At 38.6% G+C, this 27,391-nt stretch overlaps 1 protein-coding gene across 1 annotated transcript in view; it reads left to right on the top strand.

Moving 5' to 3' along the window:
- Positions 1–27,391, top strand: part of GABRB1 (gamma-aminobutyric acid type A receptor subunit beta1) — a gene marked incomplete at its 3' end in the record, with an annotated part of 132,689 nt that overhangs the window by 40,725 nt on the left and 64,573 nt on the right. Inside the window, exon 3 of the mRNA XM_082760193.1 lies at positions 25,373–25,593. Coding sequence (XP_082616319.1) covers positions 25,373–25,593 — 221 coding nt within the window. The remainder of the gene's footprint in view (positions 1–25,372; positions 25,594–27,391) is intronic.

Genomic DNA, 27,391 nt, shown 5'->3' with positions numbered 1-27,391 from the left:
GGCAGACCGGTGGATGTCATCTACCTTGACTTTAGCAAGGCTTTCAATACTGTCTCCCTAGCTACTGTCCATCCTGCTAGCAAAGCTGAGAAAGTGTGGGATAGATGAGTGGATGGCAAGGTGGGTTGAGAACTGGCTGACTGGCCGAGCTCAGAGGGTGGTGATCAGCGGAGCAGAGTCTGGCTGGAGGCCTATAACTACTGGTGTTCCCCAGGGGTCGGTACTGGGTCCGGTCTTGTTCAACATCTTCATCGACAACTTTGATGAGGGAATAGTGTCTGCCCTCAGCAAGTACGCTGATAACACAAAGCTGGGAGGAGTGGCTGACACGCCAGAAGGCTGTGCTGCCATTCAGCGAGACCTGGACCGGCTGGAGAGATGGGCAGGAAGAAACCAAATGAGGTTTAATAAGAGCAAGTGTAGGGTCCTGCACCTGGGAAGGAACAACCCGAAGTATCAGTACAGGCTGGGGGACGACCTCCTCGAGAGGAGCTCTGAAGAGAAGGACCTGGGGGTCCTGGTGGACGACACGTTGACCATGAGCCAGCAGCGCGCCCTTGTGGCCAAGAGGGCTAATGGGATCCTAGCGTGCATTAAAAGGAGCATGGCCAGCAGGTCAAGGGAGGTGATCCTCCCCCTCTACTCTGCCTTGGTCAGGCCTCACCTGGAGTACTGTGTCCAGTTCTGGGCGCCCTGGTACAAGAAAGACAGGAATCTCCTGGAAAAAGTCCAGCGGAGGGCCACAAAGATGATACAGGGCCTGGAGCATCTTCCCTATGAAGAAAGGCTGAGAGACCTGGGTCTGTTCAGCCTGGAGAAGAGAAGACTGAGAGGGGATCTCCTCAGTGTATATAAATATCTGAAGGGTGGGGGGACAGAAGGATGTAGCCAACCTCTTCTCAGTGGTTTGTGGGGATAGGACAAGGGGCAATGGCTGCAAGTCAGAACACAGGAAGTTCCGCACTGACATGCGAAGGAACTTCTTCATGGTGAGGGTGACGGAGCATTGGAACAGGAACATTTGGAACTGCCTAGGGAGGTTATGGAGTCTCCTTCTCTGGAGATATTCAAGGCCTGTATGGACGCCTACCTGGGCAGCCTGCTCTGAGGAACCTGCTTTGGCAGGGGGGTTGGACCCGATGGTCTTTTAAGGTCTCTTCCAACCCCTACAGTTCTGTGATTCTGTGATCATAATGCTTATTAAAGATAAACAAAACAATGTGTTCAAGTAAACAACACACTTTAAAGGTCTGGCCATGTGTCAGTGATGGGACAGAGCAATCCTTTGGCAATATACTCCAGTTTTCAGGACCAGTGAAGCTTTTGTCAGGGAAATACTAGCTCAATGAATGGCAATGAACTTGCCTTTATGCTGTATGAAAAGAAGTAAAATTAATCCATAAGGAACATTAAATAAAACATAACCTTGTCCCATCACTTTTCTGTAGTGTTACTTCTTCCTTCATCTTTGAACACAACAATTTTTTTTGAGTATTTTATAAAACAGACTGTATAATTTTATAATAGTATAAATAAACTTGTCATTTATATTGGTCATTCATACTGATCATTTCTATAGCCAGAAGATGTTAGGGTCTATGATGAAAACATATTTTCATATTAACATGGCCAAAGGCTGAAAATGAAAGAATAAGACCATATTCCTATAAGAGAGAGAATATTCCTATAAAGAAGGATTTTTATATTTTAAAAAATTGAAGAGAAAAGGGAATTCATAAGAAATATAATTTTTAGGATTTAAAATAAAAAATAAATTAGCTTAGTAATAATATTACTACTCATTGCAGAAATATCTGTGCCAAGTAGTTTTTAAATCCATTGAGAAAATGTTGAGAAATTTCCTTTTCTTCGTGTGTGATGCACTTTTAAACAGGGGCATTTTTTAATATTTGAGGCATGCTTTAGGATGAAATACTGCACCTTTGGAGAACTGATTATGGTCTGCAGGAGCAAAATACTTTACCCAAAGCAATGTCTCTCTGAACACTATCTTTGGAAACACATTCCCATGATGGAAGGTAATTTTAAATTTTCCTGTGCATGATAACGTCAGATCCTTCCAGTCTGTCCAGAACTGAACTTCATTACATGAAAGTTATTATGAACAAAAAAACACGTACATGGTACACAATAAGTAAATAACAAAAACTGAAATAATACCAGAAATTCATGCAAACTGCTTCAAAATGTATGTTAGAATAGTCAAAGCAGTATGTACGCATCTCTAATTTACCAGAAATACAGAAAAACAGACATCAAGAGCATACCTCTGAATTTAATATTACTTTTCTATTCCCTTTAAAGGTCCTCGTCAAGTATAAGTCTGTGCTTACATAACATGCAATTTCTTGTGAACAAAATATTCTGCAAATTCTGCCTCTTTAACTTTGCATAGTTTATACACACAAATTATAACTTTCCTTGGTGTGATCGTTTTCCAGTAATACTTGATAACAAATGAAATTGGACTGCATATATTAATGAGAGTATCTGAACTTTAGGGTAGGCCATTTAATTCTGTTTTAGTTACAAAGTAGAGTTGTGAAAATTCTCAGAACTATATAAAAAGGAAAAAATAAAATAAAATTAGAAATAGAAGGACACAAAGAAGACTCCCAGTAATGATCAAATGGTTAGCATACATAATCACTGGATTTATATTCAGATTCTCCAACAATATCCCAAAAAGCCTACCTACTCATCTTTCCCAGTAAACATTTTGGAAATTACCTCCTCTCTATAGGACAAAAAGTACATGTTGCCACATGCAGTGGAAAGTAACAGCTAAAGGAAGGATTATAGGTTGCCTTAACTAAAGCATTGATCCAGTCTATCATCAAAAGCCAAATTTAGTTAGATTTCAGCATCTGTGAAATGCGAGAGTTGTCTTTATTAGATCAGGAAGGTTGCCTGCACATGACACTACCAGCCATTATAAATTAACGCATTTGTCAGAAAGGGGCATCGATTTCCAAAGGCAGTCACCACCTGTCCTTACTAATTTCTCTTTGGAAAAATGGTTTGCTGGCTTTTTTTTTTTTTTCTTATGAAACTGTAAATCCCTTGCTAAGTTTCTTACAATAATAATTTTATGGTTTTGCTGTTTGCTCTATTACATATGTCTTTTCACTATATTTCAAGTATTTACAAGCTTTTGGAGTGGATAAGCCACAACTCTCTACTAGCCCAGTTTGGTTGGGCATGTCAAGTTCACAAATATAAGCAGTTACTCCATCACCAGAAATCATAGTTCCTTTTAGGAAAGGGATCCACATCCCATCGCCTCTACATTTGGTTAAGGAAGGAAGACAAAGCTTGCTCAGTGCTTATATTTGAGTGGCAGCAGACACGCATTTTGTTTTAAATAAAGGCTGAATACTCTTCCTGACAGGAGAGTGTAATTAAAAAGTTATTAAAGGTACCTGAGACAAATAGTGTCAAAGTTCAGTAGACCAAATTATGAGTTCACATGAACATCCCTGAAGTGTATATTAGGACTTGTAAAGTTCTAAAAGAGCAATAAAAATTTTAAACTAACAATCTGTAAAAATCAGGAGTCTCAGAAATAGTTCCTGCAGGACACTAACACTTTTCTAAATTTACAATAAACCTTATGGTGTTTCTCCTTTATTTTATTCTCTTAGATTTTCCCAAGACTGAAATTAAATCTTCCCTTTTCTCTGCAATTGCATCTTCCTTTTTTCCCCAACATCTCCAATGATAATTATATTTCTGATTCCATTTGATTTTCTCTTTCTTTTTCCCCTTACAGATGTTTTATCACCTTAACCAGCAATCTTTTCTGCAGGATTTGTTTCCAATTTAGTTGTAGCAGCTCTGTAAGGCTATGCAAAAGCCAGGCTGCCTGTTTACCTAACAAAAGCTTTTTTTTTTTTTTTCAGTCAAAATGATGATGCAGAATGCACTGCATCCAGAATTTGTACAGACTCCACTTTGATTCCTTCTGTGGCTTTACAGGAGGACAGACAAAGAGAACCAAGAGCATCCTGGCTTGGATAGGAAGTATCTAATTAGTCATTGCCGCACAAAACAGCCACATTTTATCAGTAAAAGCTGATAATAAAAGAATATTTGCAAATAGATGAGAGAACAATGCAAACGCTATCTTAGTCCCTCCAGCATCATAACAGTGTGCTTTCTATTACTGAAGCATGTCTTCTTTATTAAAGAAATATATTATACCCTGGACAGTGAAAAGAAAGGGAAATGAGGTGGTATTCTGAAATCAAATGTCAGATCTTTCCTTCCTCTAAGTTTGCAGATGATTATAAAAAGCTTAGCTGGAAGCCAATTCTTATATCCGGATATACACCAAAACATTCTTATAGACTTAATACTTGAACTACACACATTTCTATGATAGATACCTATTTCTATGGTAGCAACAAATACAGTGACCAGAAAGAAATAGTTCTAAACAATAGCTAAAGATACTTATGAATGTTCTCTAGATCACATCTGCATTGCTAAGCAAGCAGCTATAGAACTTGATTCCCAAAATGTCTTTGCTCAAAGGATACTAGTAAAGGACACTTTCTTTACTTTTTTCCTCAGTGTTCTTCACACTTGGAAATAGAAGAAAATCTAAAACAAATACAACACACCTGACTTAACTGTTACCTAAAGTGACTCAAAGCTTTCACTGTTATTTCTTTTTCCTTAGTAATGTGAATTTAATCACAGTAAAGTGTTCTGGATTAATTCTTCATGAGCTCTATTTCTGTCATTCTTCTGCTGAGACATGACAGCATTTCATGGTTAAAAAAATTAATCCTCATTATTATCTCCTGACACACTTTAATTAAAGAAAAAATAGAAGTACACACATGCTATAACTAGAACATTACAGGGTAAAATAACGTAGGAGATTCTCTCAGAAAAATACCTTATGTGAATTAAATTATTTTCCTAGTTACCTTCACAGAAGTGAGAGAAACGGTTCCCACCTGGTGTTAGTTTAAAGCCACTGACCCAACACATGTCAATGAGAAATTTCCCTTTACTCTAAGTGAAGAAATTAAAAAACGTCCTTTGATCTCCTTGAATTTTCTGGTCTACATATTCAAAATTAATCATTGCAGCCCAAATTTCAAACAAAAATTCAGTGGAACAAAAAGACAGTTTAGAGATAATTACAAGACACTTGAGGCTTTTAACCATAGGTTGTCTTACATAGTCACAAATTAAATGTTAATAAATTTACTTTTCAAAAAAGAATGATAAAAAATGTGTGAATATAAGAAATCAAAAAAAAAAAATCAATATCACGCACTATTTTTAAGAAACAGCTTCTAAAAAAATTTTCAGTTCAGTACATAAGTATTATCTTTTTGTATTTAAAACTGATGCATATCACAGGAACAAGATGAAAGACAAAGGACATAGGTTACAATATGTGAGAAATTCTGACTGAACATAAGGATGAAGATTTTCTCCATGAGGGCAGTGAAACACAAAGACAGGTAGCCCAGAGAGGTTGTGGAGCTTCCATTCTTGGAAATACTCAAAACTCAACTTGTCAAGACCTTAGGAAACCTGATGTAATTTGACATGCTGTCAACTGGAGGTGGTTCTGTGGAGGTTTCCTCCAACCTGTGTCATTCTGTGATTTACATATGAACTTGTAGGTATAGCTTATAAAGAAACTGAACACCCACATGCTTTGAAATGTTCGGATGGAATTTTAGGGAGGTAGTTCAGAACAGAAGGTTTTAAAAATAAAAGTTCATGAATTCTCATATTTTCTGCCATCTTTCAACTACCGTAGCATAAAAATTACTCCACATCAACAGTCTGATATATTTTTTTAATGATATTTTCCATTACATATTCATCTATACTTAATTAATGATAAATTGTTGGGTGGGGAGTTTCTTTTAAAAAAAGAAAAAAAAAAAGTGAGGTGCCATTTGCTCAAAAATATTTAAGAGGGATTTTCATTTTAGCAAGAAAACTGAAGTTTTTAATTTTGGGTGATTCAAAATTAATAGAAGTGAAAGGCTTGTAAAAAGGGACTCCACACTTGAAATATTATTCAGGGAAGTGATTTCCTGAGCTGTCTTCTGATCCCTTCTGATCTCTGAGGAGCCAGCCTTCACCTGACCCTTCACCCTCAATACCCAGTACTTCAGACTCCACATCCTCTCCCTGTTGAGCCATATCCTTCCCCAGAAAAAACATCATGAAGGTTTGGATGGTTGATGATGACAATTCCCATAAAACATCTACAGACTACCCTACTGTTCACCCCCTATCAAAGGGGGATATTGTCATCATGCAATTTAGACTGAAAATGTCTCTTCCTGTCTGCAGGGAGCAGCACAGCACAGCCTAACCTCACAGCTTGTAGGCATTGCTGGAGTTGCCACGAATATCTTTGAAGCTGGGGGAGGGATGAATTGCTATCCTACCTGAAGAACAAGTAAGGAAACAGCCCACAGCTTTAGGAGCAGCAGATCCAATGTTACCAGCGATTGTTTCAATGCTGAGAGCAAAATAGAGTTTTTGACAGAAATGCATTTTTAACAATTAGTTCTCATCAGTGTGTAAAGGTTCATGAAAGCATTGAAAGTCAGAGCAGGTAGCCCAGCCAGTGTTGACTTGTGGAAGAGCTCCATCCACTGCACACAACTCTCTTCTCGTGGCTTCCAAAACTCAGGTTAACCTGAGCTGCCAGAGCTGGAACTGGCATTCAGGACCCTACTTCTCCACTCACCTGACCTTCTCTGCAACTGCCCTAGCCTGAATTAATTTCCTTGATGATATATTGGATGACACCCAGTATTCCCAGTCCTACTTGCTCATGGACAGCAGGGTTAGCACCTCCCTGACTCATCTGCAATACATCACAGTAGGATCATATTTCGCCTAGTACATCTGCAAAAGGGTGGCATATTAGACTGATAAATATCCAGCTCTTCTTCTCTTTGTCCCATTCCCCAGTAAAGTCTCAGCTGGTAAAATAAATCCTAGTCTCCTAGTCCATGATCTTGTCCTATTCAGTATTGAATATAATCCTACTTCTACTACCCCAAAATTCAAGATAGTCATTGTAATATTCTTATACTCCATGATATTGACAGTGTCTCCCAGGTTAATATCAATTGAAAATATGATTGACACAATTTGATTTCTTGTGCCAAGTCATTAAAGACAAAATAAAAAAATAGTCTCAAATCTGATCCTTGAAGATTTCCAGCTGCATTCTCCCTTGGCATATATGTATTTCATCCATTTCATGTAGAACTTTAGTTTGAGAACTTTGTTCTTGTAACTCCCATCTTCTCCAATTTAACTCACATAATCTCAGGTGATTTACTGAACACCACATAGTTGAGGTGCACCACATTTCTTTTATCAAGACAATCAGTTATCAAAGAAAAATATGAAGTGACATGACCCACATTCCCTGTCCAGATTCCCTTTTATGCTTTAGCCACAGCTAGGAGCCATCTGCCAAGTGCAAAAGCATCATTTGCTCAGATTCTCACATTAGTCTTGGCCTTGAGCAGAGCCCCCCATGCTGCTGTGGCAGAGCTCAGGCATCTACATCCCTCCAAGCAGCTCCACTTTCAGTGAGGACACTGGGTGCTTTAAATGAGGCACACGCTTAAGCGAATTATTGACCATGGCAGCACCAGTGCACATCAACATACATCTCCTGCAGTGGTTCTGCAGATTAAAACAACTGAAGATCTGCATGTTGATTTCAGTTCCGTGATAAACTTAATCCCACATCTGACTTCGCACACAGAAGTCAGTTTGCACACTTGCTGTCACACAGCAGCTGAGCTACTCAACAGATCTCTGTGATTCTGGTCCTTGGCCTCTCTGCTAGGATTTTTAGTCATGGTTGGTTTACAGGTGGATACCCCGCTACTGCAGAAAAGTGTGGTAGGTCAGCGATACTGCCCCCCTCTGGAAGCAATTGAATTGAAATTAGGTACTATTTGGGATGAGCGACCTTGATACAGCAGACACTAGCCACCTTGGCCATAAAAGTCATTTGCTGTAGCTTGCAGAAACTTCAGTGCTTCATAATGTTCATAGCTCTCATAATGCCTAAAAATGCCTCACAGTGATGCCTTGGCAATATTTGCAGCTGGAAAGGAATCGGCTTTCAATCATATTTTGGCTGACAGTATTGACACAGATTGCTAACCAGAGTGGTGACTAAATCTGACTGAAAGATGTCTGCCTGAAAAAAGAAACCAACATGCCTTGAGCTGTGTTTTAAACTTGTGTGTATTCCTTCACTTCTTATGTAAGCAATCCATCTATAATGGCAGATCACTGTCTTGCAAGGGAAAGGTTTCAGTGGAATTGTCTAAAACCGACAGTGTCTTTCTTAACACTTGCAAACACAATCCCAAATGTCTGGGGGGTATCTCAAATACATATTTTGTTACAAGCAGTCAGGCTTAAATCTTGGGCTCATCACTAGAACTAGGTGGTGTAACCATAGTGATTTTCCTTCAGCTTCTAGACTTTGGCTTGCCCTGAGAAGGAAAAGGTTTGGGGAGAGATTTAAACAATTCATGCAATATTGACCTACACTGATGATGTTGCAAAGGAACAAGGATATTTATGACAAACAATCTTTGCACACAGAACTTGAGGAAGTAAGGAATACAGTTAAAAACTGACCAAGATTAAATAATAGAAATGGTTCCTGAAAATAAAAATAAAATAAAATAAAATAAAATAAAATAAAATAAAATAAAATAAAATAAAATAAAATAAAATAAAATAAAATAAAATAAAATAAAATAAAATAAAATAAAATAAAATAAAATAAAATAAAATAAAATAAAATAAAATAAAATAAAGATAAATAGAAAGAGAAATCATTGTTCCCACACAGAACACTAATCGTAGTGAGCTCTTCCCAAATCTCAGGATGGTGATATAGGACATGATATCAAAAAAAAAAAAAAAGTGCTGGGTTGGAATTACATTTTCTGAGTTGCTCCCTGAGACAAGACATAAGTCAGAAGTGTTATGTATGTCTCAAAACTGCAGCAGCTGTCACTGAAGCTGGCAATTTACAGCATTTCTCTAAGCCTATAGGATTTCATTTTACTACAGCCAAAGCCAATTTATTCTCCTATCCTGCCCCCTACACGTTCTAAGTAAGATTTTATATGTTAAATTAACTGTCAGAGTTTTTGCAGAAGCTACAGAGCTCTTTCTCATCTGATGCTATTTCACTGCTTGATGCACAGACATCTGTTTACCTATTTTAACAGGTCTGCAATCCAGGAGATATCCATGAGTTAACATTCATACAGCTGTCTTAGAACACGGCTCTTGTGCTACCCAAGACAAGAGGTCCTCTATAGTCCTGTATAGTAATGACCAGCATCAGATAATATGTGAAAAAATATAAGAAGGGGAATCACCTCCCCATAGCTTTATGGGTCAGACTTGAAATAATAGGGAAGTTATTGTACCCTGAACCATGCTAATTTATATTCCTCTCAAGACTTATTTATGACACATTTTCCTCAGCCTGTTTTAAAGACTGCAAATTAGGTGTCAGATTCACTTCTATCATTAAAAATAGCAAACTGAAAAGCATACTAGGAAAGTAATTGATTTCACTCATTTTAAATTATGAAGAATTAAGGGAGAAGATTTCTCCTTGAAAGCAGTAGTGAGTGCTCGAGTGAGATTTGCTGCTGGCTTTGTGCTCTAGAGCTCAGAGAGGTAGGGGAAAAGGCAGGACTGTCCTTTTCTAATGATAACTCAGAATGTTAGAGCAAGTTCATCCAAGTCCCAAAGTCACTACCTGATTTTCTATCCTGCCCCAAAGAAATTGCATGTGGCAAGTCTACTGTAGGACATTTTGGAAAGCCAAGCTAGTAAAAGGAATGAAATACTAGGATGAGACTTAGCAAAGAGAGGCAGAATTGTCCCTAGCTGTTTCCTAAACACCATTCTCCACTCTATTTATTAGCTCTACAATTACTGTTTGTAAAGAGTCAATCTCCAGGAAACAGATGTTCATATTAACCTGCAATACCTAGAGATATTGTAATCAGCTGAAAGCAAGCAGGAAAACATACTATTTAGTAGTTTGGTAAATTTATTACTGTGCTCTAACAGGTACCAAAGCCATTTGTGCTATAAATAAATGACAAACTAACCATCTAAAAAAAAAAAAAAAATCAATCTGGAAAGTCCTGCAACTAGCTACTGTGTTTATCTCTAAGCCTTTCAGCAAACACTGATGTAAATCCATTAATTCTCCAATCAAGCTTTATGTGATCTTGTAAGGCAAATAAGAGGTGATATATATGGAAAAGGTTCACTCCACTAAGGCCATATTTGACTGCACCTGTAACCTTAACAGAAGCCATTTGCCATGTTCCTTCATAGCTTTTGTTACTGCATGACAGGGTTCTGTGTCCTACTTTGTGATGGAGCATTAGTTACCTAGCCACCTGAAAAGGCCCTTATCTCCATCTAGAAGTCACCATGGATGGCCATTTTATTCCAGTGAAGAATCAGAAATTGGAGAGTTGCCACCAGAACCACAAGGAAGAACCTCCCCACCGTCTCCATCACTGCTCACGTCATGAACAGCATCATAACTTGGTCACCATCTCAGCCATAAGGAAAAATTGACAAAGAGCTTGTTTCCTGTCCTAGCTTCACTTTCTTACCAGCATCTCCTTCTTGCCACAAATCAGCTTTACAGATGCAAAAGAAGAGCTACACCTCTCCCGTATTTTGCTTCTCTGCCAGGATGTTTTGCCATTGGTTTTCCATTTACGTCCACAAATAACCCATTTGTCTTCAGAAAAGTCAAGCCTTATGAACCTCCACATTTTATATGCCTCTGACTCCAATGCTTTTGATCAGCCCTGTAATAACTTAAGCAAATCCTACCAAACGCTGCAGTTGGGAGAACATTACATTTTAGCTTTAAACAACAGTGGCACAGACCTACTCTTCACATAGCTTGGCCAGCTGCATGAAGAACATTTCTGGCTGAATATAAATGGGTTTTAACAGAAAAAGTATCTTTCTACTCAGTGGAGGCATTAAGCAAAGAAAACAGAAAAATAGTCATATTTGTAGAAGAAGGAATAAAAACAGGCACAATTTGAAGTTCTTGTTTCACTCCTGAAAACACACTGAATTTCCATTCCTGTATGGGATGGAAATTGTCTAATTTGCAAAGCAGTAAAAACTTACCAGGAGCAAGCAGCTGTTTGCTTGTTTTTAAATGAAAGAAATTCATGAGGGCTTTTAGTTGACATGGAGAAGGCACTGCAATGACTCCAGAATTAAAAAACCCAGAAGTAAACGTTGCCTGGCCAACAAACCATGGATTTAGGAACCCTCAGCGCTCAGCAGATTCTCTGGGCTGTATCATGTCAATAACAATAAATTAAGGACAGACCAAATCTGCATCTTATGTGTCAGTGATCAACACATATGGGTCACCATGAGAAGTTTGATCTTAACCATTCATACCACGTCACTGCTGTCCGTAAAAAGCTCTAAAGGGAGTAAAGCTGTGTGCAAAAACACTGCTATATGTACTGCTGCTGCCATGTCAGGATGGACCAAGAAAACTAATATTTCAGTAGAATAACAATAATAATAATTATTATAGTAATAATAATGTCTCTCAGAAATGTTTCCAGTCTGCCCTTTTCAAAATCACCATGCAGGATAAGCTTCAGAGCAAAGCCTCAACATTCAGCAACCATCTCTAGCAAGTAAGGAAAAGCTGAAGATCCTGCCTGTCTTTTCTTTGGCAAACAGTTCAGATATTAATTTTTCTTTAACTTATTTTTTTTTAAATACACACAAGATTTTTTTCTGATGATAATGAAGAAACAAATGCCAGATGATACCGACCAGTTTAACAAACAAACGTAATCAATGCAAGATAACAGATAGGTCACCAGATGCCAGGTCTCAGACTTTGGGTGCCACAATCATTCAGCAAGTGTCAGCACAGCCCTGGCAGCAGATCACAGAATCACAGAATTGTCTAGGTTGGAAGAGACCTCAAGATCATCAAGTTCAACCTCTGACCTAACACTAACAAGTCCTCCATTAAACCATATTGCTAAGTTCAACATCTAAACATCTTTTAAAAACCTCCAGGAATGGTGACTCAACTGCTTCCCTGGGCAGCCCATTCCAATGCCTCACAACCCTCACAGTAAAGCAGTTCTTCCTGATATCCAACCTAAAACACCCCTGGTGCCACTTTAGCCTGTTCCCCCTCATCCTGTCACCAGGTACATGGGAGAACAGACCAACCCCCACCTCTCTGCAGCCTCCTTTAATGTACTTATAAAGAGCAATAAGGTTGCCCCTGAGCCTCCTCTTCTCCAGGCTGAACAAGCCCAGCTCCCTCAGCCGCTCCTCATAGGACTTGTTCTCCAGGCCCCTCACCAGCTTCGTCGCCCTTCTCTGGACTCGCTCAAGCACCTCCATGTCCTTCTTGTAGCGAGGGGCCCAAAACTGAACACAGTACTTGAGGTGTAGCCTCACCAGAGCCAGGGACAGGGGTACAACCACTTCCCTAGACGTGCTGGCCACATTGCTTCAAGCCAGGATGCTGTTGGCCTTCTTGGCCACCTGAGCACACTGCTGGCTCATCTTCAGCTGACTATCCACTGATACTCCCAGGTCCTTCTCCGCCTGGCAGCTTTCCAACCACTCATCTCCCAGCCTGTAGCTCCGCTTGGGGTTATTGCACCCCAGGTGCAGGACCCGACACTTGGCCTTGTTGAGCTTCATACAATTGACCTCAGCCCATCTGTCCAGCCTATCCAGATCCTCCTGCAGAGGCTTCCTACCCTCAAGCAGATCTACATACGCACCCAACTTGATGTCATCTGCAAACTTACTGAGGGTGCACTCAATCCCCTCATCCAGATCATCGATAAAGATATTAAAGAGGACAGGCCCCAGTACTGAGCCCTGGGGAACACCACTGGTGACTCGCCTCCAACTGGATTTGACTCCATTCACCATGACTCTTTGGGCCCGGCTATCCAGCCAGTTTCTAACCCAACGAAGCGTGCACCAGTCCAAGCCACAAGCAGACAGTTTCTTGAGGAGAATGCTGTGGGAAACAGTGTCAAAAGCCTTGCTGAAGTCAAGGTAGACCACATCCACAGCCTTTCCCTCATCCACCCAGCGCGTCACTTTGTCATAGAAGGAGATCAGGTTCGTCAAGCAGGACCTGCCTTTCATAAACCCATGCTGACTGGGCCTGATCACCTGGTTGCCCTGTAAGTACCGCGTGATGACACTCAAGATAATCTGCTCTATGAGTTTCCCTGGCACTGAGGTCAAACTGACAGGCCTATAGTTTCCTGGGTCTGCCCTCCGGCCCTTCTTGTAGATGGGTGTCAGATTTGAGCTTCTTCCATCACTCTGGCCTGGACGCTGTATAAGGCTCTACAGAGCTAACATGACTGGCCTCTGATGTATCTCCAAGCATGGCCCCAAACTGCAGACTTGTCCTGGTTACTCCTGGTCTCCTATGACTAACAATCAAAAACTTCAATGATATTTGCCTTCAGCTGAGAACAGCAAGCATGCTCTAAAAACTTTCACAAGTCCCTATATTTTCCTTGCCTCTTTTTTGAGGCTTTAAAACTGCTCTAGGCTATAGTTTCACCGCCACTCTGAGCTGCTTTGCGTTCTCCCTTTACTGCAAGCTGCCTTTTCCTGCCTTATCATCAGTATTTGGGTAGCCCTTGTGGTGGTAGGATCAAGGAACTTATTTACATTAAAAAAAAAAAAAATCAACAAACAAACAAAAAAAACATAGTATTGACAAAGTTCATTTTTAAACTGGAAAAATTTTTCCTTCTTCCTTACTAGCTATTTTTTAAACTGGAACAATTTTCCCTGCTTCCTAACTACCTATTCCAATGTGTGCTGACCCACAGGAAAGGATGAGAATAGTGGTCATCTTGGACTTGACTGAAGTGAAACCCTTCTGAGGCTTCATTATCAGAGAGAGATTTTTCACCTTAAGCTGATTAAGCTGATTCTTTAATTAAAGAAAATGGATTTTTGGTCTTGCTTTATCTTTAATCTTGTTTGCAGGAAAACACTTTCCTAGGTTTTTGGTATATTGGAGCCAACTTTCTGCATGAAGCTACTCAGTTTTCCAAATAAGTGCCTTTCGTATGTTCTCCCTAGTTACTTATTTTTCAGAAAAGAGACACTGTGCTTCCGTATCTTAGTCAATATTCAGGGGTACTCACATGCCTTCAAACTAACTGATGAGTTATTATTGGTCTTGCTTGTTTTTCTCTCTCCTGAAATGCCTACACATACTATAAAATGTTTTGAAAAGTGGATTCCTATGAAGCTGGCAATGACACTGGATTTGTAGGGTTTTAATCAGATTAATCACATTAAATTGGCCAACTCAATTAGTTATCCAATTGGTTATGCTATTAGTAAGATAAAAATAAAACAAGGTCCTTTATTAACACTCTAAAAATATCCTGGATTCTGTTCTGAGGATTTAGTGTTGATGCATTCATCTAATGGCAAACTGAGTCCCTGCAAAAGCCAAAAGCAAGTTTTCCACAGAAAATTTGCATCAGTGTTATAAACTCATCAACTACGATGTTAGATCATCGTGTAAGTAGCTTAACATTTGAATTATTCAGCTCATGAGAAATCACAGGGGGGAGATTTTTTCTCAAGCTGCCTTTTGTAGAAACATCCTGGATGCAAGCCTTCACAGCACGCTTGGTTTGCAGTGACCACAAGACGACAGATTCAGGATCTGGAGGACAGCCGGAAAAGTGAGCAGCAGAGTTAAAACTCTGGACTTCAGGACAGTAAAATTTGGCTTGTATGGGTAATTGCTAGGTAAAATTCCCCAGCAAGCTGTCATAAAGTGAAAAGGATTTTTAAAGAAAAAAATTCTGAAATCCAGGAACAATCCATCCTATCATGCACGGAGACCAGGAATTTCAGCAGAAGGCCTATTTGCCTAAGACAGATACTTCTTGATGTACTGTAACACAGATGGGAGCATACGAGAGGTGGAAGCAAGGCAACAAAACTGGCAAGAAAAGCAACAATAAAGTTTTTGTGGATGAACAGGCTACGTGGATTTGGATGAACAGCAAGGAGGGGGAGTTTTGCTTGATGTGAGAGAGCAGAGCTCTATGCACAGAGAGCAGCTGCATGTAGTTTTGCCTTGGGATGGATCAGACATCAGTCAAGAGTTTGTGAATCAAGATTAATAGGCAGACACACGTGGGTGTTGTTGTAGTTAGTATCTTCTATAGACTTCCTGATCAGAAGGATGATGATGAGGTCTTCTTCCAAAAGCTGGAAGAAGCCTTGTGTTCACAGGCCCTGGTTCTCATGAAAGACTTTAACCACCCTGATACTTGCTAAAATAATGATACTGCAGGGCTCAGGTGCTCCAGAAAATTTCTTAAATTCATTGACAACAGCTTCCTGGCACTAGTAATTAAGAAGCCAACAGGGGAAGGTGCTTTGCTGGACCTGATAGTTAGAAACAAGGGAGAACTGGTCCAAGACATGAAAGTCAGAGGCAGTCTTAAATGTAAAGACTGTGAAATGGTGGAGTTCAGGATCCCAAGATGAGGTAACAGGACAAAAATCAGGACCCAGACCTAGATTTCAGGGGGACAGACTTCAACCTCTTTAAAGATCTGCTTGGAAGAATCCCCTAGGATATGGCTCTGGAGTAAAGAGTGGTCTAGGAGAGCTGGCTGATATCCAAAGATCAGCTTCTCCAAGTTCAAGAAAGATCCATCCTGACAAGCAGAAATTCAAGAAAAAGCAGCAGGAGATCAACATGGATGATCATTTCTAATGAATTCAGACATAAAAGGAAAAGCACCAGAGGTAGAAGCAAGGGCAGGTGACCCAAGAGAAGTACAGAGTTGCTGTTCTGTCTTGCAGGCATAGGGTTGGAAAAGTCAAGGCTGACCTGGAGTTGAATCTGGCAAGGGATGTGAATGGTAACAAGAGATGGTTTTGCAAGTACATAAATAGAAAAAGAAAGATCAGGGAAAACATGGGCACATTGTTCTCTTGTGGGGTCATGTTCTCTTCAACTTTCTGTCCAGTGCTAATGAAATTAGTACACAATGTATTATGGCTTACACAGTAGTGTATAAGATAAAATTCAGCAACTTCCATCTGCTCCCAGACTAACAATAAGCTCAGCTTTGCCTGCAGCACTGTTCACTGACACCATGAGGAATTCTGAGCTCTTATTGCTGTGCCTTCCTCCATAGACTTGCAGTACACTTCCTAATAGGCTCATAGTTCACGCCTGCTGAGCTAACTGGAAATTACAAGAAAAACATCATGTGCTTCAGAAACAACTGTTGTCATCAAAAAGGGCTCCTTTCCAATTCTCTTTCTTATTGGTACCAAGGGAAGTGGTGTTTGTTTAATTCTACACTTTTCTGCAATGTTTTCACTTTACTGAAACTTGCATCTTTCCAGCAACATTTTCTTAGTTTGTTTTATTCCTCATAGCACATATCAAGTGGTAGACCCTCAGAGCTGATCTATGCCCACCTCTTTAAGAGTCATCCTTCCAGTCACTAAGGAGCCACCTTCAAGAAGTTCAACATTAGAACCTCAGAGGTACTGTTTCCTACCAAATACCCATCCTCACTCCTGTGTATTCATGTTTTCAGTCCAAGCTGGCTGAAATATGAAATATTTTGGAACATGAATTAAAGCTTGAAATTTCTTTACCTTGGAGTGCTTGCTCTGCAGAGAGGATGAAGACAACACTACTTGGGCAAAATGTCACAGTCCTCAAATATCCCTCCACTGTTCCCTTTCATACCTGCATATGAACAGAGACAAGGTTCTTCATCCAGAGGGTGGTCAGGCACTGGGACAGGGTCCCAAGGGAAGTGGTAATGGCACCAAGCCTGACAGAGTTCAAGAAGCATTTGGACAGTGCTCTCAGATGTATGGTATGATTTTGGGGTGCTCCTGCATGGAGCCAGGAGTTGGACTCACTGATCCTAGTAAGACCATTCCAGCTCAGGATATTCTATGATTCTGTGATCTGTTTTCTTCCCATACAACAAGCAGCATGTTCAGGCCTCCCAGGCTAGCAAAGCTCGAATAAGAGAGCAAAAGCAGAGGGTAATTAAATGGGAAACCAATCTCAAGTACAGAAGTACTAACTCTTCTTCACATAACACAGAGCAGAAAAGAGAAGATTTTAAGAGGGAGAATTTAGCCCCCTCTAAGTTAAATAATGGCAGATGAATGAAGCACAACTATCATAACAGCCCATTTAAATCTCAGAAGCAGCATGCACCAAAACACTGGAAAAAAATGCAACAAAATAGATGGTTTTATTTCAAGAACTGATAGATATTTTGCCTTTTGCTTTCCTTTTTTCACCAATGATTGAAGACATTGGACATGATTCTAATCCCATTGTATTTAAGGGGACTTCTGCCGTTGACTGCAAAGAGTAATATTGGATCCCAATACAGTAATGATAAGTGCCTTCATTTACAACATGCTACACTTATAATGAGTCTAATCTTGTTCCTGGCTGTGCTTTGAACAATAAAGGGAATCATCATTACAGCTATGCGGACTCCTGCCAGATCTCTGCTTCTTTCTGTAAGAAACAACTGTGATGCTACATACTTAATTTAATTGTGAGGTTATAAATGCCAACAAGGTTTATGACACACTTCTCTGGAGAATTACCAGCACTTCTGAAAAAGTACATGGCACTTCATTATCAACTAGAGCTACCAAATGGATCAAACAAAATAATAATACCTTACACAACTTTTTATCCTACAGAAATCTTGCATCTTCAAGTGATTTAAATTTTCTGACAGAAAATGTGATTTCTGCAAAAGTGAAGCTTGCTTTGAGAAAATTCTAATCCTGTTAAAAAATATAAAAAATAGTTTATCTTGCCAAAAGAGATATTTTTTTCCTATCATCTTGTAGACATCCTGTAGACAGTGGAGCTTCCTATCTTGTTTCCCTGATAGAAGTCTAGTTCACAAGAACTATATCCTCCTGTGAAACAAGATAGCACATTGAATAATTTGAGTACATACTTCCAAACTCCTTCCCCCTCCTCCCACTACCTTGGGCTGAAGAGAGGAATGAGACAACATATGCTGCATCAGTCTTCACTTAAAAACAAAGCCAGAAGGAGCACTAACCTATGCCCTTAGAAAAAAAAGGCAAATACAATCAATCACTACAACTCACTGACCTCCTTGCTCGGCTGGACTGCAGGCTTAATAAAAACACATAGCTTCCCTGATGTTTTTAGAGAACAGAATAAGTAGAACATGAATAATGTTCTAAAATTAATAAAGAATTTGCTCCATAATTTGGGCAAAAATGTTTTCCACTAAATTTGTGCCCTGTATGCAATTGAGCACAAAGTATGTATTGGTAATTACACACAATTTACATTCCTTTGCCTTAAAATAGCTCTTTTGTAGGTTGAGGGCATGAATACTCACCTAGGTTTCCAAGATTCCAGGATGGACCAGAGGACAACTAACTGTTATTGAACAAACACTGATGCGCTAGCGTACAACACATGAATGAACATGCCTTTTCCAATTTGCAAGTACAGCACTTACAGTCTTAAACTCTACCTTTCCCTTCTCTGTATCCAGAAAACATGGAAGGTAATCTTCCCTAATTAATCATAGCTTGCAATCACTGCAGGATTTATGTACATTGGTATTCTACATTTCTGGCCTTTTTTCAGTCAATATTAGTATCCTGATCATCACTCCATATTTAATTTTAAATTGCAATTTCAGTTATGTTTGTCTTGATTAAGTTATACTGTATTTGAATTGCATTGCATCTCATTTTCTGTAGTGCTGCCACATACTTGATTATTGGATGCTTCTCAAGGATATGATTTAAATTTCAGTTTGTTTGGGTATACAGTGTGCATTCCACCAATATCAATGTACACTGTTATCTATGAAAAGTATGTAACATTGATGTGTTTCTCATATTTGTTTTGCTGCACAGTGACCTCATGAGCAAATTCACCTGGAGTTCTAACCTTTGACATTGAATTGAGCTAGAACAGTTATGGATTCACAGAATATCCTTCCATTTACTATTTTCTGCTAAGAATTATATTCGTAGTGTTAATTTTTTTATCTGGTAAGACTTTGGGGATGTGTTTTGATATTCACTATTTAAACATATAAAACAGTAATGGAACTTAGACTGAGACAACCTTGGGAAGAGGGAAAACATTTTAGATCATACTGCTGAACACTGCAAGTTAAAAGATCCCCTCTATTTTCTTCTTAACACATGCATGCCTGCAGTCTGTTAAATATAGCAGACATTTATACTGGTCTTTTATTCTACTGGAGTCTGTAAATTAGCAAATAAGCAGGGTGAGACCAGCGTGTCCCTCAGGAAGTTAGATTATAGTACAGCAACATATTTCACATGTTCTGCTGTGCTGAACTAGTAAACCGCACAGTGAAAATTACCAACAAGTAGAAATTACCTAGCCATTTTAATGCATCTCTACTGGTTTCAGAGAGATGCAGAGGTTTATCAGGAAACTAAAAATCCATTACTACCCTTACATCATCTATACACATTGCACAATGAAATTGTTCAAATATACATGTATAGTGAACAAAGTAATAGAAATTTAAAAAAAGGAATTAGCATGGTGTGAAAGATCTTCAGCATATTATTTACTGGAACTACAAATTGCTTTTTTTAACCTCAAGTACATGAGGCATGAGTAGTCCATTCATTTTCTCTCATACAAGAAATTTATATTACCTAGGTGAAGAGTGAAGCTTGGTGCCAATGTTTATTTATGAGCCTAATTAAATTCAGATTAAGAAATAAATTTGCCATTTAGAGGAAAATATGTTAGTTTCTCTTATTCACGTTTTCACAGAATCTCTCTCTTACCCGAGACAAACATGTAAGCATGTGTCTTAACCTAGCACACCTCATTAAAATGCCTCACACAAGCCAACCTAATGAGAAATTTCTCTTGTTACTTACTGGTATTATGTTATGGAAATTAGCTCAGCAACTCATTCACTTGAAGTCTACTAATATTTTAATTTTAAAATGAATTCAAAGTGAAAACAAGAAAAACTTTTTATTGAGATATTTCTAATTATGTCTCCCCTATTTCTAAAGATGCTCAACAAAGTTCTGTTTTCACAGCTATTTCATTCCACTTTGGAGCTACAGGAAGGTTTCTTATCTTCCACTGTCCTACATGGAGCCATTTCAACCCACCAAATTAACTCCTAGTTTAGTCCAGACTTGATAGTTGGTTTTGGTGCAAAATTGACCTGAGCTCATAATCCTGTAAGTTTTGAATGAAGCTCAGCTGAAATTTGGGAATCTTTTCTTAATCTTCCAAAGCTGACAAAGGGTAATGTAAGATAGTATTTCCAACTCGGTTACAGGATAGCATATGGAATTTACTCCATGTAATCCAACCAGAAAAGTAATTACACACTCCAAATTCAGCAAGACCCCATCTAGTTGATGCCTCATGTCACTCATTACATTCTACATCTGAAATCAGTTTAGCTAAAATCAAAACATGTTTATTGATATTGCATAAATGTACCCATACTCATATGATATCTTGTGTTCTTGCTCTGAGAAGTTTTAAACCCCAAAAGGGAGATGCCAGAGCCATCCTGAAGTCCAGCAGGCATTGTCCTCTCACAGTTCACGTTACTGATACACAGACTGACTTACATACTACAATATACATCCATACACACTTGCTCTCATACCTTCCCAGTTCGATAAAGAAAAAAAAAAAAAAAAAGGAAAAAAAAAAGAAAAAAAAATGCACAATTACCAAGTAAACAAACAAACAAACAAAAATCATCTAATTTTAACATATCAAAAAAAACAATGTTATCATTGGTGCTTATACATTTAGCACTAGGAAGAAGACTACACCCAAGGAAAATAGAACAGCATTTCACAGAATGGTTTGGCTTGGAAGGGACCTTAAAGACCATCTAGTTCCACCCTCTCTGACATGGGCAAGGGCATATCCTGGGTCAGCCCCATCCGACCTGGACTTTTTGAGGAAAATATGGACAGCTCAATTAGAATTACTGAAATATCATACATTTTCATTTTTTTCTTTTGTTATAGTAAGTAAAGTTATGCAGAAATATTCAGCACATTTCTAAAAAACAAAAACACAACACAGTTTTTAAACTAAATTATTCAAATGAACAGTTATCTGCAGAAACAGATTCTTTTCTTTCTTTATTTTTATTTTTATATTGGGCTCTTCTTTTTAAACTCAGGATTAGAAATTTCTAAATGCAAACATTAAACATAGTCTGATTTATTTTCACATCTAGACAGACGCTTGAGATCTTAGGAAGCTGTCATAAAAACTTAAAAAATTCTGCAGCCAACCACCAATTTAGATATGGAAGATTCAGATAGTATTCATATACCCTAGAGCTTGAAACTACAGAATCCTAAGCAAATTGTACAGGCTAGAAGGTGGTTAGTCATTAAATTCTCACCTCACCTCACATACATTACTGTAAAATATAACAAATTGTGATAATAGAAAAAATCCCAAGGTGAAGCTAGCCATATGTTTTGCTGGTATTTCACTCCTCACTGATCAAACAGGAGAAAGGTAAGGCTACATTCCCTAAAAATACATACGCACATATGTATTGCACTATTGTAGTTCAGATATACTTTTTTTCATTAAAATAACCATTACATAAAATTACATTACCATTAACTTTAAACTTGTATTTTTAAAATAAAAACTCACAGTGAATAGGTTTCTCACAAACACAGTATACAACGTATTTTCTTCATTAAAATATTGAATGAGTAACTCTCTTGGGTTCTGGAGAATGGAAAGAAAATACAACTCTTTCTGAGTTAAGAAACATGAAGATTCTTTTAAGATAAAGCTCAGGTTTTCTCTTCCCACTAACACTTGTTGGCATGCCACATATTTCTATAGTACAACACAGCTGTGGGGCACAGGTTTATTGTCTCTCCTGTAGTGTCATCAACAGTAGTATTCTGTGTAAAGCACAGCTGGATGAAATAAAATTTCTGAGACAGACTGTGATGCTAAAAATAGCAATTTATTTTCTACCACTAGCCATAGCCAAGAGACTTTTTTTTTTTTTCCTGATCACATCCTTAAGATATCTTGTAGCCTATCTTGGCTATAATTCTCTCTGATTGATCTTTGAGATCCATCACACACAGAAAATCCTCAATTTTTAGCCTTTTTCTCCAGGGTGACATGACAGTTTTACAAAAGCAGCTTTTAGACATGGTGAAAATATAAAGGAAAGCAGGAAGGGAAGAAAAAGGTAATTATGTGTAATTGGAATTCGTATTCCATCTGTGCTGCAGACTGAATTTTCTCTGCTGAATTAGACAGAAGACAGAGGGTACCAAGCAAAGAGCTGAGCATTGAGAATTTAACTTGTATCACACACTTATGAAACCTTTTCTATGTAAAATTGGTTGAAATAGGGCAGGATAAATAAAAAAAAAAAAGATACAACATATGAAAACTGCATGAGAATATTGATTATTTTTTTCTCATCCAGCTCACATCTGGTGTCGGTGTATCTCTACAAGGAAGGAAAGGCAAGGATTTAACTTCTCTTTAAGTGCTTGCTTCTAACCCAAAGCTATCCAAATTGGACATTACATTTGTTGCAGGAAGAACGGCCGAAAGCACAACAAACACCAGTATGGTCAAATCATGCTCCATTTATTACCCGAATAGCCTGACTTTTATAGTGAACTTAACAGGGGCGGATAGTGTCTCACACAAGATTATTGGTCAAAAGCACTCAGACAAACAACTACAAGAAAACAACCCCACCTGCAAGAAAACAACCCCCTTGTGATTAGCAGTCACGTAGACCTTGTCCTTGAAGCCAACCACTGGCAACAATATTTTTTCTAAATTCCTCAATTGGGCGATGTGGGAACACTGTCATGGGAACTTCTCATAGTCATCCTGGTAGCTTGCTTTGCTCAGCTGCAGCAAGCCAAGGGATCTTTGTGGTTTCAAAAATCCCTCAACATACATTCTCAAAAATTTGCTTCCTCAGGGTTCATATTTCTCCATGCTTTTTCCACCATTTAAATTACAAATCACATATTCAGCAGAGTGCAGTGCATGCCTTAGCACATTACTCCTGTCACATAAACCTGTCATTGCAAAAGCCCCTTCAGCAACAGCTGGCAGGGCAGCATCAACACATGCACTGCCTTCATTACACTTAAATTTCAGGAAGAAACACAAAAGGCGACAAAAGAGTTTGTTGTTCTTTTTTATTATCATTATTGTTGTTGTTATTGTTTTTAAACCATGTTGTTGTAGAAGTGACAATGGATACAGTTATCCTTTTCCCCAACCACTGAAGATCAAATCTTTGAAATAGAAAGTGAAATTGAGTGGTGACTTAAATTCATACCACACTTGGCTAATGATTGGTAACTCATCAGCAGCTGAGAAGCCAAATAGTCCACCCATCCAGGTATTTCTGCAGCAGTGACAGTTACCCATGACAAAAGTTTTGACCTCTTTGATTCCCCATCTGGAAGGTGGCTGTGGAGTCAAGGGTGGGTTGAAGCCTTTCCACCTCAAGTTTCTACACATTCAGCCATGGTCAGAGTCCAGCCAGACTCCTTCACAGATTAAATTAATCTGAGGCAAAGTTAGAAATAAACACTTGCTCTGTCCCCAAGGAACTTTGTGCTTAATCAGTGTGCTGTGAAAAGGAAAACTAGCTGTTCTGACCTCCTCCTACCTGCTCCTAGTTATGTGGTCAAGACTTACACCTTCTGCATACCACCTCTTGGGTCTGCCATGGGTAACCTTGCAGACCTGAAGAGGTCACATGTAGGAGATGCTTAAAAATTGATTCTCAGAACTGATGTAAATTACATAATGTATAGGACTGCTGATCAAGTCATGGAGTGTCCTCTATACAGGGCAACTACTGCAGGCCCAGGGAAAGCAATATTTCTATTAATATTGACTTATTTTACTAGTGATCAGCCTATAGTTTATAGCTCTGCTAGCTGCAACATTTCAGGCAGAAAGTCTTTTAGAAAGGTAACAACAGTGCTTTGATTTTCATGGTAGTGGTACATCTTAAGAAGCCAGTGAAGATGAAGAGAGGAAATCACAGACAGCTTTTATGCTCTCTATTTCTTCCAAAATTACAGTACAGGCTAGGGTTTGTAAGGATGACAGAGGTGAGGCCTTCTCTCACATAAAAGAAAATCTTACCCAGCATCTGTAATGTTACTGCTCTTTTATTGCTAAATGCATGACAAAATGACCTGCCACTTGAAAACGGGGGTAGGAGAGAAGAGAAGGAAGATAAAACCAGCAGTCTACATACTGCTGTTTCAGACATTGTTTAAGAAATCCATCAGACATAAAGTATGTGGGCTTTTCCACATTAAAAACTTGAGTACCTTTAAAACGACTAAATGCACAAAGTGAAAGACTTGAGGGAGTAAGTCAGACCAGAAGTCTTTTACAACAGTTTCTTTCCTGACCAAGTGCAAAGCTGAAGGACTTTGTAAATGGTACTTCCCCAAAGCTACAGTGTAATAGTCAGGCAATGTTCATTTTCTGTGCAGTAATATTTGATTGCCAAGGCCAGAAAGCATCTGGGCTCAAGTGAGATATGCCCAGCTACCAAAGGTCATTACACTTGGCAACTGCAGCACTCTCAACATGAGAAATTGTTCATTATACTTTCTGCAGTCATTTTTGCTCTATCTCAGATGGTCTAGGGACTGCTAGCCTTTCTGGATTGTGGGAGGAATTTTTCACGATGAAGACAGCAAATATCAAAAGGTGTTTTCAATGGTGTTCAAGGCTGTTTGACTGAGGTCAACAAAACCCTGCTTTTTTCATGTTAAAGAAAACCTATCAAAAGATGGCAAGCGTGGTCTGTAGACCAGAGACCCTTTAACCTATAGACTGGAGACCCAAACATACCATGCATTCCCTCTGGCACAAGAGGTTTTTTAAGCCCATGGCCAGGGGCGTTGTGGTGGGTGGTCACTGACACTGGGGAGTAGTGTGAAGTTCTACATTAACACAAACAAGCCAAGACTCACAGATATTGACAACATTGCAATGAACCTTAAACTTCCTGGTGCTTTTTTGATATTCTGCTACTGAACAGAAAGTTATTTAAAACTAAATTTATGTTAAGTTATTCAGTATGCAAAATACAAAAAGCCTTTCTCATTTATTCTGTAGGATTACACCCTTACCATGTACTTCCAGCAGTCCTGGAGGGATAAAAGGCTTTCTTATTCTGGAATACCTCTGAACCTAACACTGGACAACAGAGTGGCTGACCAGCTCTGGGTGCCTGACACATATTTCCTAAATGACAAGAAGTCATTTGTCCATGGAGTGACAGTGAAAAACCGAATGATTCGGCTCCATCCAGATGGGACAGTCCTTTACGGTCTACGGTATGTTGTCATTTTTTTGGTTTTGTTTTTGCTTGTTGTTTATTTGCTTGTTTTAAATCAGACATATGGCTAGTGGTTGGTAAGTACAGGTATTACCAATGCTCTCCTTTTTCTTGGTTTCTCACTGCGGCTTTAAAAGTCAGCAAATATACTATATACAGCACAAAAATACATCCAACTATTTTCCACAAGGCATCAAAATTATTTTTATTAGCTATAACTAAGAAAAGTGTCTCTTTCAGCTCTTCTGAGCATGTTAGTACTGTTCTTACCTGATAATCAGCCATAACTTAGACAAATCATTCCTTCTGAAATCTTTCATGCAGTTCTTTAGAATGATATAAAATGCAAAATTTAGGAGTCATCTGAAGAAATGCATCCAACATTTGGTAGGGAATAAAAAGAGTGAATTTGTGAATTTACTTGAACTATTTAAAGATTACTGATGCTTGTGAGTATAGATTTTCTTTAATCTGCCTTGGTTTATTATTGTCTCTTCACACCACCACTGCTACTTTATAAAATACAACCTATATTTACCCCAATAGATAAAATATATTCTAAGGTCGGAACAGACATGATCTAATGATAATGTTCAAAATGTATAATTAAAACCAAACCAAGTTTTATCTTATGCTGCAGAGCTTGAGTAGGCTTTGCATAATTTTTAAAGTTAAGGTAGCTTTGCTGAGGGGTGGGTAGAAGGGGAAAACTCATTGCTTGCTTGAAACAACCTTTGATCACTGTTATTGTTCAACACTGAAAATGCCTGGAGATTATAAAACCAAAACCATACTTCAGTTAATAAGGAAAAAAAAATCACATAAAGCATAAAACCTAGATGAAATACCTTAAAATCATAAAATAGGAGGAGAAATCAGGAGAGGGAGGGGGAGATAGAAGAGGAGGAACTGCTGTAGCAATTCAAAATGAAAGTAATATTTTGGGAAAGATAACTTAGAGTTTACTGAAAATAAAAGTTTAAAGGGACATGTTACCCTATAAAAGCACAACCTTCTAAAACATATAATTACCCATGCACTCAGAGAGAACTTTCCAACCCATCAACTGAAGCTTCACAAGAAACAAATAAACAAAAAAAAATCATTTAAAAATTATTACTTTGGTTTATCATAATTTTTTTTTTTTTTGAACTTATTAGATTCAAAGGTCATGCATCACTTGGCACCAAGGCACTTTGGTACAGACAGATCTGCTCTGTTACAGAAAAATTGCTGCTTCAGTTGTGAAAAGGAAAACAAGGAACCTATGAGGAAATAGCTGATAGACTACAGACTGTCATTATGACCTGCTAAACAGAGCATGTAAAAAACACATCTTTCCCATTGCCTTCAGACCTCCTACAGTTCTTTTCAATCAAACTGAAAATCAATTTAGCAAAACAGCCATCATTAAAGGACTTTTTGGCCCAAGAATTTTTCAAAATACTTTTTGTTTGTTTGTTTAAGGCCAGGAAATAGATTTATTTCATTCCAGGGTTTGCATAATGGCAAAAGTGTGTATTAGAGCCAAATAGTCCCTCACAAGCCATTTGTGTACAACATAAACTACACCTAGTAGTATATGTTGTGCACATATTTCTATATATATGCTGCACATCTGATGTCAATAACTGTCTTCTGCAGAAGACAGCAAAAGAAGCTGTAGCATCTGATGAATCTGCTGCAAGTCCACTTACAGGCCTCATCCACAAAGCATGAGCCTGGACAAGAAGCTGTGACACTGCTGAGCATAACAGTTTGTTCTCTTAGTCCCAGAGGTGCTCAAGCAAACCTCC

The sequence above is a fragment of the Aythya marila genome (assembly GCF_965140915.1).
Source record: "Aythya marila genome assembly, chromosome: 4".
NCBI lineage: Eukaryota > Metazoa > Chordata > Aves > Anseriformes > Anatidae > Aythya > Aythya marila.
This window is presented reverse-complemented; position numbering and strand designations above follow the sequence as displayed.